Raw genomic sequence first — 18,496 nt, 5'->3', positions numbered from 1 at the left:
ATCCTATAGACTTGCACAAAGTGACATAAAATCATATCAATCCTTAAATTCAAATTGATAAGAACTGAGACATGACAAAGTCAATACTGAACACTAAATATTAAAAACTCTGAACCTTTCAGCCTGGTAGACATATGACTTTCATGGACATGACTCAGATTATAAGAATGGGAAACACAGTGTAACCTCTGGGCAGATGTGCGCTAATTCCATGTTTCAAATCTAACTTAACTATGTGGTATTTACCTATGTAACAATTAGGTCCTTTAGAGAAGAACTCAGAAGGAAAAAATCCTCAACAGATTTCACAACAGAATTCAAATAGCTCTTCAATTTATAAGAATCTGGAAAAAAAATTTACCTAAATTGTTTCCACATCCCAGAACAAGAATACATAAACTCTATTATCGATTTGATGACCAATGGAATTACCCACAACAAAGGTTTACAAAAAAAGTTCCAACTATCCAAAATGAAAACAGACACAGTGAGACTTCAGCTCTGAACACTCAGATGCTCAGGGTTTTTTAAAAGTAAAAGGTAACATACGTAATAGATTTAAGATAGATGGCAGCAATAAAGTAACTGAGTCGTGCCATATAATCCTTAAGAAGTTGGTATAGATAAGGTCTGCTCCCACAGAAGTAAGCCTGCAAGGTCTGAGTGAGCCTCCCCTTTTACCTGGTTGCATTCTTTTCCGGAAACTAAGGGATTAACATAAATAAGGGAATTCCAAAGAAGGCAGACCCTCGGGAAAATATCTGTAACATGACCAAAGCCAAGCATTAGGTATGGCCAGAGATCTTACCAGTGTATCCAACAAGAGACCAGGAATAGAGTAGGCGAGATAAAAGATCTACTCTACCAGATATGCCAGGGATATTACTAATAAAGTCAGATGCCTTTGGGATGTAGACCAAGACAGACCAAAGAACAGTGGGAAAAAAATACAGGAATGAAGAATATGAGAGAAGGGGATGCTCCCTATAGTTCCCATCCAAGTTAACACATTTGACAGGATAACATCTAACCAGTGATGACACTGGCTCTTCCAGTCTTCAATCCCTCTCCTAATGGAAAATACTTTTTGATTAAAAAAAAAATCTTTATGGGGGGAGGGTATAGCTCAGTGGCAGAGTGCATGCCTAGCATGCATAAGGTCCTGGGTTCAATCCCCAGTACCTTGATCAAAGATAAATAAAGCCTAATTACCTCCCCCACCAAAAAAATTTAAAAACTAAACCTAATTACCTTCCCCAAAGTAAAAAAAAAATTTTTTTTACATCTTTACAAATCATTCCATTACTTCTCCAATTATTAAAAAGATGGCCAGGAGAAAACCACTAACCAAAACGAAGACCAGGATGATGAACAAACTCCAGAATTAGTTAGTAAATTGCTTAAATAAAGCAATAAATGTAAGCTGCTTAAACCAGAGCCAGGCACATGGAAACAGCCCACGAGGGTCGGTTATCGCCGCCCCTGCTGTCGCCATCGTTACTGCCACTATGGCCTCTCCATCACCATCCTGTTCTTAAAGGGCATTCTTCGTCTTCCTCTGTTTTTAGCACTGCAAAATTTCTATTCTGGTCTCAAAAAACTAGGAATGAACCAAAGGAGATTTTTTTTTTTCTTATTCATACTTTCAGTCTAAGATTTAAAGCAAAACAGTCCACTTTGATCTACACAGGAAAATGGTTCAGTTTCCGCGTTAATATCACTCAAATTAAAACCATTTTCCTCCTTTTCACATGGTCTCTTAGACCCAGACATTCATGCCACTTATGCCGTTCCTGACATAACACCAGGGCTGTTTCACAGTGTGATTCACGAGCAGTCAGTTTCTCAAGGCCTACAGAAGTCAGCAGTCCAGCCTGCTTGCTAGTCAGCTTCCCAAGATTTACTCCAAGGACAGTTTTATCTTCTAGGGGAAAGAGCAGCTTAGGCTTAAGGCTTTCAAACCTGCAAATCAACCAGAAAATGGATGATGCTCAAAGTACTTTCTGTATCATTTACTCCTTGTTTCAAACTTAGCACTTCTAAGCAATACTCCCTAAGGACGGAGAAGAGAGAGGTTTAGGCACTTACTGTAACTGCCCACCCAGGGGCCTGTTACCATAGTAAGTTTTCTCGCCAAGGCAGACAGACCGAGTAAGAACCCGGTGCCTTTCGAAAGCAAGGCTTCACACTGTTCCCCATGGTCTTGTACACTGGAAGTGTTTGGCTTTGTAAATAACCCCAAACAGACTACTCTGCCCTCAGTCCTGAGGCCTGCTCATCTAGGGACTGAAAGGAAAACTGGCAAACCTGCACCCACACAGATCACAAAGGGAGCAAAGGATTCAGACAGGCTTGTTATGCAGAAACTTCTCCCAAACTACAGAACAGGCATCAAAGATGAAGTGCAAACGCTTCCCAAGATGGATCAAGCAGCCCCTCAGGAAATGTGGAACAGTTAAAATACCTTTTTTCTCTTGGTGGCTCCGGTAAGCTGTAAGCTCTTTGCTCTAGAAGACACAGAACAATAAAATGAAAACTCAGGCAGACAAACCAGCAGTCATGTGTTAGTCTGAAGTGTACACACTCCACCATGTGTTATTATACACATACCACCATTTAGAAAATGATGAGAAAACAAGTCATGTTACATAGGAGAGCTCTGCTCCAAGATGTCTTTCTCACTTTCCCTAGTTTGAAGAGAACGGGGAAGAGGCCAAAACAGGGCCACACTTAATGACTTTATGAACTAAGTTAGCATTAGCAAGGGGCAGCAAACATTTGCAGAAGTACAGGAAATCAATTCTATCTTTTTAGATATTTCTCATCAGAGCTTCATCTCTTATTCCTAATACTTACTTCCCCAACATACAGAATCAATAAATAACTTAGCTGCTTTTTAGCAAAGCTTATAGGAGAAGTCTTGAAGGCCAGCATAAGGAAGAGTCCATTTCAATATAGCTGTAATGCCTTTACAGAGCAGCCAGTTCAGAGATGTGCTGTGTGGCTTAAGGGAAAGGGAGAGCCGCCTTTCCCACTGGACGTGGCAGGTGAGGGAGTAGAAGGGGCAGGCTCATGCGAGCAGATTAGCAGATTAGCACCGTCTTGTCTCCCAAACTGGAGTGCTTACTACAGGGATGGAGCAGAGATACTGACGTAGACAGTGAGAGAGACTGAGAAGGGAACGGCCGCTGTGGAGCACACCATCTGCAGAGCAGGGACAGATTCTTTACTACTACAATCCAGAAGAATAAAGAGGCAAGACTAGGTTGTAAAGGGAGGTGGGCCAGATATGTAAGGAGGAAAACTAATAAACATATATCCCCTGAAATGTGGCAATATCAGTGTCAAACCAGTAGTGTCTTGTAGGTAATAAAAAGCCTACTTTGAAGAGTTTGAAGATTTTATATTATTGCCGTTAAATATTCTGCAAATTAAGTCATGAGCAGAAATCATCATCCTTGCACATAGACTGAGGTTTCAAGAGAATAAGCCACATATTCAAAATTGTCAAGCTAATAAAGTAACAGAATCAGACTCAGGCAAGTAGACAAAGTCTCACAAGGATTCCATCCATCAGTGCACAATAATTTTCAAAAGTACATTCACTTTTCTCCTCAGATTCTTAAATACAGAGCACTTTTGTCCATCTTGGTGAGGCTGTAATTATTATTTCAACATTGAGAATATTCCTTTCCATGATATACCAAAGGGAATTATAGGATTGGATTTTCTTTTATGTACACAAGCATTAAATAATAAAGTTGCCACCACTGCACTCTTAGGTCAAAAAAAAATGGAAGAAGAAAAAAAAAGCATGAGAAATGATAGTAAGTAATCCTTTGGAAGTGACGTGGAAGAGAAAAATCACAAACAAGTATAAAAAGGACTGAAAGACAATCCTATCTTCGTTTAGCTGTGTTACAGCTTATTTCCGGGAGTTTTCCACTGGGAAAAAGGAGACTCGGACACTGTTCAAATAGAAAAAAAATTTTAGAACTATTCAGAACTCATCGAGGAAGGATTTACAACAACACAAATGTCAGTTTACCCCTGATTAAGCAGACTAAACAATGAAATATTAGGATACATTTTTGAACTAGTCAAGCTTGCACATCTGTGCTTTGATCACATGCACACAGTTAAAATTATTTCTTCTACCTTAGGAGTTAATTCTTCATAATTCTATGCTTTTGATGGACCTAAATGCTATCAATCTAAACGTTTACAACCATAGAGGAATATCATTGGAACCCTTGTACATTTAGTGTGCAGCCTCAATCTAAATTGCCTGTTTGTAACTCTTGCCTTCTGGAGAGTACCAAACTTCATTTAGTAGCCCAATTTTTCAATATGCTCTCTAAAGATAAGCTTTTATTCACAGAAAGACCAAAGGAATTGATGTCAGCTTTTTATTCTTTGTAATTCAAATGAAAAGATTTAAGGATTGTATGTAAAGCAAAAATGCCCTTCCTTATTCATTTCCCTTATAAACAATCAGTTTCCTCTCAGTTGTCTGAGATTTCAAACATCAGAACTTTTGGAATTTATAAAATCACAGATGTTACAGATATAAAAGCAAAGTCACCATTTTGCACTCTGCATAGAAGACTTAAACAGTGTTTTGCAGATATTTACAGTACAAAGTTAATTCGCATCTCTAAGACTTTAAGTGAAAAGGTATCAAAGCTGACATTAAAAGGAATTGTAAAATGGATAAACAAGATTATACTGTATAGCACAGGGAAATATACACAAAATGTTATGGTAGCTCACAGAGGAAAAAATGTGACAATGAGTGTGTATATGTCCATGTATGACTGAAAAATTGTGCTGAACACTGGAATTTGACACAACACTGTAAAATGATTATAAATCAATAAAAAATGTTAAAAAATAAAAATAATAATAATAAAAAGGAATCCCAGCCTAAACTAAGGTTGGGGAGACCTTAGATCCTAGAAAGACTCATGGCATTGAAAAAAAAAATATCCAGGGCAAATTCAATCCATCTTCCATTCCTGTCTCCTCAAAGTAATTGTCCCCTTTTTAATTTCATCCTTTTCTCCATCTTCCCATTCCCAAAATCAAAACTGATGTTTATTATCGGTCTTGTTTTCTCTTCTTCCAAAAAGACTCAGAAAGAAAAAGGAAAAAAATACCTAGTGGCATTTGTTTTGTATTTTACATACCTTGTCTGCTATATTCGCTCAACAAATATTTATCGAGCATCTCCCATACATAAGTCAATGTTTCAGGATGGCAGTTCCAAGCACAAAGTTTATGCTTTCAATATTGTTCGACATAGTGTCAAAGTACAAAATAACGACAATGTAATTAAGCAAGAACAAGGAAAAAGAAGGAAAGAAAAAGGAAGGAGTAAAATAAATCCTATTTTAAATATTCTACATTGGGAAACTGAGAATACTTAAGCACAACCCTTGTTTTCTGAGTCTTCTAAGACTCTTAAGGATAATAGGCCAAAAAAAGGCATTATCTAATACACTGATAAAAGATTTATTACACTATATATTATAATTAGGTCTGTTTATTTTATTATTTTTTTTTAATGGAGGTACTGGGGATTGAACCCAGGACCTCGTGCATGCTAAGCATGTGCTCTACCACTGAGCTATACCCTCCCTCTATTTTGCTATATATTATAGATTGACATTAATACTTTCAAACATATCTTTAAATGTAAATATATGCAGAAAGCATCAAATAATTACATTTCAAAATAAAGTTGAAAATCGAGTAGTGGCTGAAAGGGGCTACAAGGGCAGCTTCGAGTTGCCCATAATTGTTCCATTTAATGATTTGAACTCACTTTTGAAAATTCATCAAGCTATATGATTATAATGTGCATGCTGTTCTGTAGGTACACTATATTTCAATTTACACTTCATTGTATGAAAGTTATATTTCTGACTGCTTACATCGGCTACAAAAAACATTGGGATATATTTACTTGTGCTTCAAGTATGTTCTGTTATTTCAACTTTCTAAAGTCCCTGGCTAAACAAAGAACTGAAAAAAATCCATTTTGCAATGCTTTGCCTCTGATGGGTTGGATCATTTCAGCAATTTATATGTAGGACAAAAGTAACTTTTATAATTTACTTAAATAAAATTCCCTAAAGCCTTCACAATTATGAACCTAGAATAAATTCTGGTTTATACTGTCCTTGAGGAAAACATTTTATTCAAAGAACAAGGCAACAGAGGTGTGTAAATATTTATAATTTCATCAAAATCAAATTTATACCTTGTCTTATACTTATACCCAATGAGCAAAGGATTTTGCTGAGCTTGGAAACATCAATTATTAAATGAAAGTTCTTGCCGGCTGCTCTTATATACTTTATGCACTTTTACTAACTGAAAATCTGCTCTGGGAGAAACATGTTTTCACAGCCAAGTGATAAATAATGCTTACCTTCAGCTGAACTGCACACTGTAAAATCACGCATCAGTCGAGTTTTTCCTAAAGAAATTTTGGGTGATGAGCAGGAATAAGAACGTGAGCGAACTCCAGAAAGCAATGATTCCTAAAAGAAATCATAACAAAGTTTTAAAAAACTCTGTAGCAGACTTGAAAGCATGTGTTAACAGTGCATGTTACTAAATCAGGAGCTTTGAAAAAAGACTCAACCTAAACATTTCTGATGTAATCTTTTTAAATGTATTTTAATATATTTTTCTTCCTTTTATTTCTCTATGACTCCTGATATGATCTTATTAATAATCTGTTTCTGTTTGCTTATCAGAACTTAAAAAATTTTACTGTCTTTTTAATGCTTTAGTAAACTTGAGCTTTTGGGAATAGTTCCTATATATATACTTTAGAACACAATTATGACATTCCAACCAAGTTGGATAAAATTGAAAAATTAAGTCACATTTTTTTCTCTTCATATTCAGCGAATTTAACTTTTTTCTTTATCTGAGTTGTCATTTATTTCTGTTATTTTATACTGTAGCATTTAAGCAAAATTATATTAACTTAGATCTTGATACATAACAATGATTAGAAGGTAGAGGAATAGCCACTTAAAATTGTAAGTTTTTTAAACTTTCTAACAGCTATTTAAGTTTGTAATGTTAGCTGCAGCCTCTAGGAAAAAAAATGCATCTGCTCATTATAGAAATCCTTCTAGTCTGCGCTCATCTTTTAACAGATCTTATATCCAGCACTTCCTGGGTTGATGTTTGAATTATCACTGATTTATATATGTTTAATTTTATTCCTTTTAAATGACCTGCTATTTTGTTTCTGTTTCCCAACTACCAATTACTTCTATTTTATCATATCGGCAACATACTGGAAAATGCAAGATAATTAAAACATGCTTTTTAAACGTGTTCCAGAAAATTTAAATGAATACACAATAGAATGTCATTAAAGCCATTTATGGCACCCAAATCCCATCTAATAGGGGCCTAGTAGCCTTAGGATTGAACCCCCCGCAATCCATTTTTAGGAGACCGCTTACAGTTAGAGGTAAACGGAAGCAGTGCAAAGTCTGTTACTAAAATCAAGCCATCAGCAACTGTGCTTCACAAGCACTGATCTCTTTTGTTCTGAAGGAAAAGCACGCGGTTGCCCTAGGCTCATGGTTTAATTAAAGAGCCTGGAGGAGAGCTGAAAACAGAAGCCTGACCCTTCTTCAAAGGGTCTTGGGCCATGGCTCCCTGACTATCTCACTGGGAAAGACCCAGTGGGCCTGGAGGTCAGAAAGGCCAACGCTAGTTGTCCTTGAACCCTAATAGCTCTACCCAAATGCCATCCTCTACGTTTGAGTTATGCATGGTAATCATTTTTCCTAACAATGGGACTTTGAAAATTACCCAGAATTCTTTAGCAAAAAGTTACACAGAGTCATTGCAGAGGCAAGGCGAGACATATTTTATTCGACAGATTCTTCTTGAAAGTCAACAACATGGAACTGTTTCAAAAAGAATTACTTGTCATTCCAAGTAATGATGAGTCGTTCACAGTTCCATTTAAAATGCAAAACCAAGAAGTATCTACATTAACAACCACACCCATCTCTTACTACCCAGAAATACCACATGACCTTTAAGCTCAGAAGATTATGACAGCCCTACAGGCCTCTGAGCTGAGAGAAGAGGGTTCAGGATTTGGGATCAAAAGACCTACAGTTGAGTTCTGACTCTATCACCAGGTTTGGGCAACCTAAACAAGACATCCAATCTCTCCAGAACCTCAACTGCTCAAAAATTAGAAGTACTACTTTTGTCTTAAGTGAGTTATAATTATACATTCTGTACATACACAAAGCATGTTTTGTATATTGTAGAGCACACTGCTAACAAAGTATTACTATAAGCCCCGTATGTCGGTGTTAAGAGACTTTGGGGCACAGCACACATTGTTTTACAGTAGTAAACTCAATCTAAAAAGAAAACCACTGGACAATAGAAATCAAAAAGAAAACATAGGTCTACATAGGAAATGCCTTTCTCCTCAAAACTGGAAGAGTTTAACCTTTTAAAAAATCACAGCAAAATGCGAAATGCCAATGACAGAAAAGCTGTCTCCTATGGAAAAACTGACAAAGTCTAGGCATTCCAGAAGAGTTCCTGCAACCAGGAATGCTCAACAAACACCACCTCTGCCTTAACCATCTTACTCACCTCTTCACCTGGGTCAAGCAGAATTTTATGGGAGCAAAACAAGTTTGATCACTTAAACTCACTTCATGCTCCCAGTTTTCCTCCCACTGCTTACGGGATGATGGCAGAAATCCCAGTATGAATTGGTAAAATTTTCCAAGTATGTGAAAGATTGCTTGTCCAGATGGTGATTAACAAAAATGAATTAGCCACTGTAAATGAATCAGTTGTAAGGACCCTACAACTTAACGTGGGAGAGATTAAAAGGACAGACTCAGGAAGCTCATGGGTCTCCGAAAAAAAAAAAAAGAAGTTTACACATGTGACTATAACGTAATATGTCTTTCAGAGATGGGTAGATTTAGACAACTTATTTTCCATGGTTACAATAAACCAAAATAATACCACCAAGAATACCTTCAGCTGTGGGTTACTTGATAAAGAAAGTGATTCAGTCCTGGAGATATTAAAATCTGCTTCAGGGTTGGTCTCAAAGGAGTCCAGCTCATCCCCACTAGGAAGGCCAGTTCTCGAGGAGCTCTGAGACACTGGAGTGAAACAACGGTGTGGCTGCTCCGATTGCCCTTCGCCCTCACTGTCGGCATCCAGGGCGTCAAGGCTGGAACTGAAGCACAAAGCCAACAAGCAACTGAAGAGTCAAGTGAGACAGTGTCACGGGTTTCTATGCCTCCCACTGGGGTCCGCTGCAATGGGTACCTACTCAATTTCTAGCAAAATTTTTATTTAAGTGGTTTTTGTTTTGTTCCTCTCCTCCAAATAGCCCAAATCTTTAAACAAGATTTAATGTTCCCCCAAATGAACACTCCTACCTAGCGGAAGCCACTTCAAATGCTCTAAGAAACAAAAGCTGGTTCGAGTTAGCACTGTCCTTACTATGTCTGTCTTGTACATGTTATTATTACAAAAGCCAAATAGTTACCCTTCAGATATTAAAAACGTGGACAAAACAGAGCTACTGGGCTATTTGGCAGCACGGGGCGCGGGTGGGGGGCGCCTGGGGCGGTCTGCACGTGAAAGTTACAGCTCGGCTTTCCCTCCGTTGGCCCCGAAAGCTCATGAGGGCAGAGGCACACGTAAGGAGACAAGGGAGACGTCTGAAGATCTCATCCCAGAGCTGGTGTCAAGGAACAGGTCGCACATGAGTCAGGTGAGGTTCCAAACATGTCAGATTAAGTTATCATGTTTAGAGAGTTACACGTATAAATAGTCATGTATACATCTTCTTTCACACAGAAGTAAAACTGGTGGGTCATAACATATATGCATATCCAACTTTGCAAGAAAATGCCAAATTATTTTCCAAAGTCATTATACAATTTTCACTCCTATCAACTGTACATAGGAGTTTTCATCATAGGCATTTTCACCAAATGTGGTATTGTTAATCTTTAAAACGTCTTCCTGTCTATTAAGTGTAAAGTGGGATCTCATTGTGGTTTTCCTCTCTTATTTTTTTGTCTATTTTCTTATGGATCTTACTTTCAAGCCAAGGAATTTAAGAACCTAAAATTTTGAGGTAGAGATAAAAAAGGTGGGGATGATAAAAATAAGAAAATAGAAATTTTCTAAGTCTAGCTGTAAGTTTCCTGGATTTACTACATTTTTCCTCCAGAATGTGGTACCTTACCTTCTTTTCTTTAGATGACTTTGTTCCTTTTCAAATCCATGAAGACCAAAAGAAAGATTCAAATTGGAAGCATATGAGCTTGATGATGAGATGAAAGACGGTTGGGCTTCGGTGTATGAGGTCACTCCCTTGTTCTCCTTTGGTGGGGACACGCCAGGGCTGGTTTGGGTAGGAGGGATGAGCTTGCTGCTCTGAGGCCCCCGAGTAGAACCCATGGATTCAGGGCAAGCGTCTGTAGTGACTCCCTCTATATTAATATAGTTAATGTCCAGATCACCAACCTGGAATTTGAAAGAAAAACATCCCAGCAAAAGCAGGAAAGATTGCTTTAGCTAAGAATAAAGTTTTCACAATTTAGAAACCTCAGAACTTATTTATCTCTTATGCTCTGTTTGTTCTTATTTTTGTTTTGTTTTATGTAAGTAGAGAATTCTTACATGATGTATTTTTGTTCACTGGGCTGCTATCCCATAAGTCACAAAAGAAAAGAAGATCAACTGAGTGGTTTGTAAACTTTATTACAAAACCAGAAACTGACTATGCTTTTAACATTTTATCAACCACTGGCTCAAAATGAGGGGAAATGTTTTAAATACTTGAGAAAAAAACTAAAGAGTAGGCAGCTTAACTTATAGTTTATAGGAATCTGGGTAACCAAGTTAGTAGTGGTCACAGAAATCTGAGTCTCCCAAACAAAAATAAGACCAAATAAAACTATGTAAGATGTAAGGATTCAGCATAACAAGAAGACAGAAAATACCCCAAACTTTAAATTACCTGTAAGTAATAAAAACCAAATCTCAGCAAGCAACCTGTCATGCTCTTGCCATAAGCCTTTGCAGAGAGTAAGGGAAGCCTATAAAAACCTGCACATTAGAGAAAAAGGAACTAGTGGAAGGTCGAGACTGATCTAAAATCACCATCCAAAAGAGAAAGTCCAGCCTACACTGGATGGTGTGGGGAAAAAAGTCCCCGCTGATTAAAGTACTTGCTCTAAGGAAGGGGCTTAAAAGTACTGGTGATCTGAGGTGGTAGTCATCGAAAGTATCACATCTAGGGGGAGAAGACAGTAAACACAAAAAAAGTAACCCCATTTAGAAGTAAGACAGTGAAGGGGAAAAGAAGCAAAGGGGGAAATATAGGGCCCTAAATCACTCACCATCATAACAATAATTGACTAAGGCAAAAACCACCAAGGAATGGTATGGATGAGAGTCAAATGAGGAACAGGATTTGTAGAGATCCAAACTGTCTCCCCACAAGACACTCAATAATTTAAAAAGAAAAAAAAATAGTAATTTTACTGAAAAGAAGCTTGGTAGATCAAAGGTAGTACCAGTAATGGGACAAATTATTTTCACATGCCTCCTGATACAATGCACTGAGAAGAACACAACATCACTTCTATAATATTCCTGCCAACCTGAAGTAACCTGAATCTAATCATGAGGAAATATAAGGCAAACCAAAATTAAAGGGCATTATAGCAAAATATAAACAAAGAAACAATAACTTGGGCTGTATTCTTCAAAATTATCAATGTCATAAAAGACAAGACTAAGGAACTGTCCCAGATTAAAAGGGACTAAAGAGACACAACAACTAAATACAAGACAGGTTATTGAATTTTCTTTTGCAACAAAGTACATTATTGAGACAATTGGCTAAAATTGAATAAGGTCTGAAGACAGCTAACAGTACTGTGTCAATGATGATTTCCTGATTTTGATAACTATATGTGCCCATGTAGAATACTCATGCCTTTAGGAAAATACACCATTAAAGACTGAGGGGTAAAGGGGCATCACATTCTCAGTTTACTCTCAAATGGTTAATATATATATACATACCTTAAGTATCTGCATGCACACACACAAACACATACTCAGAATAATAAAGTAAAATATGGTAAAATTTGCAGATTTTTTATAAAGAGTATACAGAGATTCTTTGTACCAAATTATGTAGGCTTGAAATGATGACCAAGTAAAAACTGTTTCAAAGTAGTTTGTAGAACAGAGTAATTTTCAAAGTAGTTTTTATCATGTAAGTTTCCTCATCAGGTTGGTTTACAACCTTGAAATTCATAGGAAACAGCACCGTAAACAAGGTAGCAATCTTTTTAGGTTCCTGTGCCAGGTTGAAGGAGATGAAGAAAATTAGATAAGATTCTTCCCAGATATTGCTAGCAATTATTTTAAATATGCAGAATTTGGACTCCTATTGTTGTCCTTGCTAGTCAAATGGACATGGGAACAATAAAAGAAATGATGTAACTACACTACCCTGATATAGTGAACTGTGTGATTTGCATTCAGATTTTTAGTTTTGTTTTCAGTGCACACATTCAGCAATCCTCCGCTTCACTTCAGTGTATCAATCAGGTTGTTTGAGCTCTCTTTAAATGTATGCTTCACATTATTAAAGCAATACTTCTCTCACTCAAAATACTTCCAAACAGAAATTACATACAAACCTCATCTTTGGTTTGGGAAGTTTTGCATTTCTAATGTATCTTAGAACCCATAAAGATACAGTTTGCCCCCACATAATGTCTGAGGAATGTACAATTCTAGCTACTTGAGGTAAAGAGAAATACTGTAGTATTCACTAAAGGCTCAGAGGAAAAAAAAAAAAAAGGACACTAACGTACTTCATTTAAATGTTGAGAAAATATGCGAACAGAATAAAACCATTAAAATCAAAATGTAGCTAGAGCACAGTAAGTCCAACTACCTTGTATTTTCAAAGAATTGTCCCCAGAATGCCCACTTTGTCCTAAATTCTGTGTCTCATCCTAGATTTCTATAACTATGGCTGACATTCTGCTTCTTTACATACACACACACACAAACAAAAAACTTTAATAGTTATTTACAGCTGATGTCCATTCTGATTTATTGATTCTTCTGTCATTTTGATTATCATTCCAATCTATGCCATTTATACTATGTTTCATTAAATGTAAAACATTAAAGTAACAATGCTTCATAAGTCAAAGAAAAAAGCAGACATTAGACCAATGGGCTGAAATTGAGATCTACTAGACAAGAAAAAAAATTCGTATCAGAGAAAACATCTATAACTAATAGGGTACAACATATGCATACTAACAATAACAATGTAAAAAGTAAAATAGATTATTGCTGTGTGAGCACATATACAGTGCATCTCATGTGGGGATCAGGTTTTAAACCGAGGGGATAAGGCAGAAACTGTGTGTTGTCTAAATTACTCTTGAAAATCCTTTAAATTTCCCATAAATTAGGGCATGCAGAAATTTTCACATCTATAACTATCTTTTAACTTTTATAAATATTAAAATTTGAGGATCACCAAACTAGAGAAAAGAACAAAGAATAAATCTCTATGAGATGCACATTCAAACCATCTCCTTATGAGATTTAACTCACAAATCTCTATCAGGAAGGGTGAATAACTGAAGGGTTCCAGCTTCTCTGCAACATGACACCATTCTGTTTTAATATTAACGCTCTATGACCTAAGTAAACATTAATAGGTGTGTTGTGAGGATTAAGCAAGGATTAATTTATCCAACAGTATCATATGGGGCTGGCATCAAGCTCTTGTGCATTAGTGTTTGCTGGAATTGAATACAACTATTGCTTAATTAGGTCATATACACACACTTCTTGGAAAAACTGTAGAGAAGAAACTGACCTCCCAAATGTCATCACCTATCTTGGCCCCAAGGATGAGCTTCTTGGTAGGGGGTAAGGTGTGCTGTGTTCTGAAGGAAGGACCTACAGTAAATGCTTTTATGATGAGACTCCACAGCAACAAAGCCTGGGCTGCTCTTAAGCTAAAATTTTCAGAGGAATACAACAATGCTGAATATATTTCTCACATGCTTAGGTTTTAAAAAGACATATCTGCCTAGTAACATCAGTCATACCTTACCTGATCTATCACCATGCAGTTAGCATAGACTTCATCTCCACCATTAAGCATGTCAGAAAGCCGGCCAGCAGCAAGGAACACTGGGGGATGCCTGGATCTTCTGAGGACATCACAGGAACAATCTAGAATAAAAATGAAAACAGGACAAATAAAGTAGAAGGAATTTATTTTACAGTCAAGCTTTACCTTCTTAACCAAATCACAGGGAAAAAAAAAAAAAAACAAGATTGCATTTTAAGATGGCATTTTTGCTGTCTTCCCATATTAAGATCTACAATGCAAATATTTTCTCTTCTACATCCAAACTGTCTCAGTTATCTAAAACTGTCATAAAGAATGAGATTTGCAAATGTTAACCATTATACATAAAAATAGATAAAAACAGATTTCTTCTGTATAGCACAGGGAACTATACTCAATATCTTGTAACACCCTTTAATCAAAAGAATATGAAAAAGAATATACGTATATATATGCATGACTGACACATTGTGATGTACACCAGAAATCGACACATTGTAACTGACTATATTTCAATTTAAAAAGTGAACAGTTCTAGATTTTAAAAAGTGTGCCTATTTCAAGCACTATATTTCCAATCATGACAGATTTTCATAAAAATCAACCAGGCTTTTATCCTTCAACTTCTAATACTAAACTAAAATTCATTTTGCCCAATAACTTGGATGCATTAGTGATTATACTGCGACGCTCAGATTTCACAGACGTGTTCGGGCTCCAGACCCTCTACTAAAGGACCCAAGACAGGACACAGCCCAGCGGTTCTGGCTCTGATCGCCTGCTGAATATGCATCATCTCATACAGACAGAGTTTTGCTTCTGTTTTAATTACAGAAATGATTTTGCTTGCTTCCCACGTTCTCAGCTTTGCTCCAAAAAAGACAAAGCTGCTCAAAGTTGAGTCCCAGAGAGTTATGTTATTGTATTTGTAGGGAACATGAAGTTGAAGGTAATAAACAGAGTCGAGCCAAGATGCCTCATTTCTTGTGACTTGGGCTAAAGTACTGGATCTCCAAATAGCTTTACAGAGTTTCCTCATCTGTAAAAGCATTTAATTATTATGCTTTCTTCCAAGTGCAGTTATAAGGATTAAACGAGTTGAAACATGCAAAGCACTTAACACATGCCTGGCAATTGCTCAATAAATATTGCCACTAGTATATTTTATATTTTGTTATATAGTAAAAGTGATTTTTACCAGGTTCAATGTGAGGTTCCAGATTATTAATACTAATCAGGGTGGGTTACACTAATAATAGATTCTAAATGTCTATAAATGACGTTAATAGGGTAGATTCAAAATTACACCCACAGCAAATGTCACCCTCACCAACATTCCAGTAAGCTTTCTTGAGCAGGTACAAAAGGGACAGTGCTGTCTCTATTCTACCAGAAATGGAGCTAATCCTGCCACCTGTCTTAGTTCTGTCACAGCATAAAATTCAGGTCAGCCCATGGGAGTGAGTCAATTCATAAAAGTTATGCTAATGTACAAGGAGTAAAATGCTATTCTTCCATGGAAAGTCCTGGATGACATTATAAAATTTACGTACATGTATGTATGAATTGTATGAGCCAGATGGCCCTGGCTTGAGATTCTACATCAGAATATACCTCTTCCCCACAGAACACTGAAGTGACATTTTATTAAGCTTCCTGAGGAAATACACAATATAAAGAAAACCATTTTTATATCTATAGTATCTTGTTTTATCACTTTATTTAAATAACTAGCAATATACCATACAAAGCCCATAAATACTTCATAAGTGTAATTTTTATGATCAATTACTATGCATTTTCATTCTAACTGCAAAAAAATAAATGCATGTTCTCAAGGTTATAAATCAAGAATCTGACAAAACACTTTCAATGTGGTCTGAAGAAAATGCTTGCTCATTTATCATCTTATAGAACGTTTGAAAAACAATCATAAGTAACTCAACATGGCCCTCTGAACTGCAGTTAATCCACCTTCAACTACTAACACTAAACTAAAATTCATTTCACTCAATAGCTTGGACACATTCGTGATTATACCATGATGCTCAGATTCCATTGCTCTACAATGTCATAAGTCCACAGACTATAAAACACCTGGCTTTTCTGCCATCACACTTGGAAGGCTAGTCTTGGCCCTCTTTAACCATTTTGATCATGGCTAAATTAAGACTTCATTGATAACAGACTATCTTAAGAACTAACAAGACATTCAACAAAACAACTGCAAACAATTGATGAATTTCATTTTAAAAACATAAAACCAAATGAAATATTTCCCCATGTTGTCTGGTGCCAGTGAATGCATTGCCCAGTCACCCAACATCTGCATTCTTAAATTCCAAGAGAGTGAGCTCTGTGTTCCAAACTCTGACCCTTGCATCTCAAGGATGAGCAGAACCAGAAACTACTCCTGTTTTCACATTCACAGATCAAAGTCACTTGGATTCAACTTTTCTTCGGCAAACAAGTCTATCTGGCCCAAGACAGCAGGTCAGAATCTATAAGGAGACCACATTCAAGCAGGAAAATAAACTGAAACATGGCAGAGTTCCTTGGACCAAGCTGGGGTCTAGTTTGTTTTCTGCCTGATTAATCTGATCGGTGTTCTAGAAAATAATGAGATTTGTTGACACAGATCTGTCATCTCTTATGTGCAACTGTGAAATCTAGAAATCTCTGAAAATCAAACTTTTTTCTTAAGTTTGGTTCAAAAACCTATTTGGTGGATTGACCTGAACCCACATGAGGCCATACAGAGTTTCTACACCACTTGGTGTGAGTGTTCATATGTTTTGCTGCAGAAATATTATTGTGCTTGATGCCAGCACTGCCCCAGTGTTTCCTACGTGGGTCACATCATAGATAATAAGCACTATGTCAATAAGACCTGAAAAATCCTGAATTCCAGAACAAATCTGGTCCCAAGAATTTCAAAGAAGAGACTGCAGATTTCTGCAAAATTAACCATAGCAGATATTAGACCAATATTTCCCACGATTTTGTCATTCCTCTAGCAAGCTCACATTTTTGCCACAGCTACGTATCACCTGTATTATTACTTTCTCTAGTACTTGTTTTTTGATTGACTCACCATTTTCCTTTAAATGAAACTGGTTTTCATAGAAATACCTTCTCCTCACTGTAAACAGAAAGCCAGTAGTCCCTGTCAAAAGTAGGAGGGAATTATACATCCTAAAACAAGGAAAACAAACAATGAAACTACATTCTGACTAAATACAGTTGTCTGTCAAAGCTGAGAGTCCACAGGGCCTGCTCTCTGTCATAAAGGGGGACTCTGAAGGATGTGAGAGATGTTAAAGATACAATGGTGCCAACCAACTTCCTCCTTGAATCAGAAGATCAAAAGAAAATGGAAAAGGAAATACTTGCCCCACTGTGTGAGCCAGTGGCTTCTAGTGTTAGGTTGGGACACCATCCCCAAGATCATCCGCAGAATTTACCCTACGCTTTGGACTGCCTAGACCATGCCCTCATCCTGTCAGTAATGACAGTAAGTCTTGCTGGGGAGGACATGACTGTACAAAGTCTTTAGAGAGCAGTGGGAAAGGAAAATCTGCCTCCTCTCTGGATCTGTCATCCATAACCTGCCATGTAGATTTTCTGGGTCACTCACTGCAACTGTTTATAAAACTAGCCCCAAAGCCCTTGCAGTATAACTGTCTGGAGCATCCATAGTGTCCAGGTGCCAAAAAGTATTGAAAGATAATAGGATCTAGAAGTGAACACGGATGCACAAACCAAAAGATGACATAGACTCACAAGACCTCCACTCTTTTATTAACTTCAACACTAGACACTGCAAAAAAGGAGGGGGGGGGTGGGTTCAAACCAGCAGAATAAGATTTATCGTGGAAAGAAAATAAGTCTTAAAAAGTAGCTTCAAATAAACATCAGCTACATATATTAAGGTGGTTACATGTATTAAAGTGGTTAATCGCTCTACTGTGTTTCAGCCCAAAGAAAAAGCTACAACGGTTTCATTTTTTTTTAATTATCTTTTCAGACTTTTCAAGATATATTATTTTATTACTTCCATATGTAACCACTTCAGTAGCAAATTAAGTAAAAAATTATTGCCAAATAAAAGTCCTTCAGGTCTTTTTTCAATGAACATATAGAAATAATTTGCAATAAGAAAATCAGCTCTTTGTCTTAAATGAATGCTGTTTTATAAATAGTTTTTCTTGTCAAAAAGCTAAACTTACAGTTTTGTTCATAGTATTCATTTTTAGTATTTGGTAAACC

At 36.8% G+C, this 18,496-nt stretch overlaps 1 protein-coding gene across 6 annotated transcripts in view; it reads right to left on the bottom strand.

Moving 5' to 3' along the window:
• The window catches only part of ARHGEF28 (Rho guanine nucleotide exchange factor 28), a 276,756-nt gene that overhangs the window by 76,731 nt on the left and 181,529 nt on the right, over window positions 1-18,496 (bottom strand). For 5 of the 6 annotated variants that reach the window (XM_074359759.1, XM_074359771.1, XM_074359768.1 and 2 more), the window contains 5 exons: window positions 14,207-14,328; window positions 10,286-10,566; window positions 9,055-9,262; window positions 6,437-6,548; window positions 2,465-2,507 (listed from right to left, as the gene is read on the bottom strand). In XM_074359759.1, coding sequence (XP_074215860.1) covers window positions 2,465-2,507; window positions 6,437-6,548; window positions 9,055-9,262; window positions 10,286-10,566; window positions 14,207-14,328 — 766 coding nt within the window. Of the gene's footprint in view, window positions 1-2,464; window positions 2,508-6,436; window positions 6,549-9,054; window positions 9,263-10,285; window positions 10,567-14,206; window positions 14,329-17,321; window positions 17,437-18,496 lie in introns of those variants that run through there. The other variant, XM_074359780.1, reaches the window with a different exon arrangement.

Source organism: Camelus bactrianus, chromosome 3, assembly GCF_048773025.1.
Source record: "Camelus bactrianus isolate YW-2024 breed Bactrian camel chromosome 3, ASM4877302v1, whole genome shotgun sequence".
Taxonomy (NCBI): Eukaryota; Metazoa; Chordata; class Mammalia; order Artiodactyla; family Camelidae; genus Camelus; species Camelus bactrianus.
Note: the sequence above shows the minus strand (reverse complement) of the source record. Positions and strands in the feature narration are given on the sequence as shown.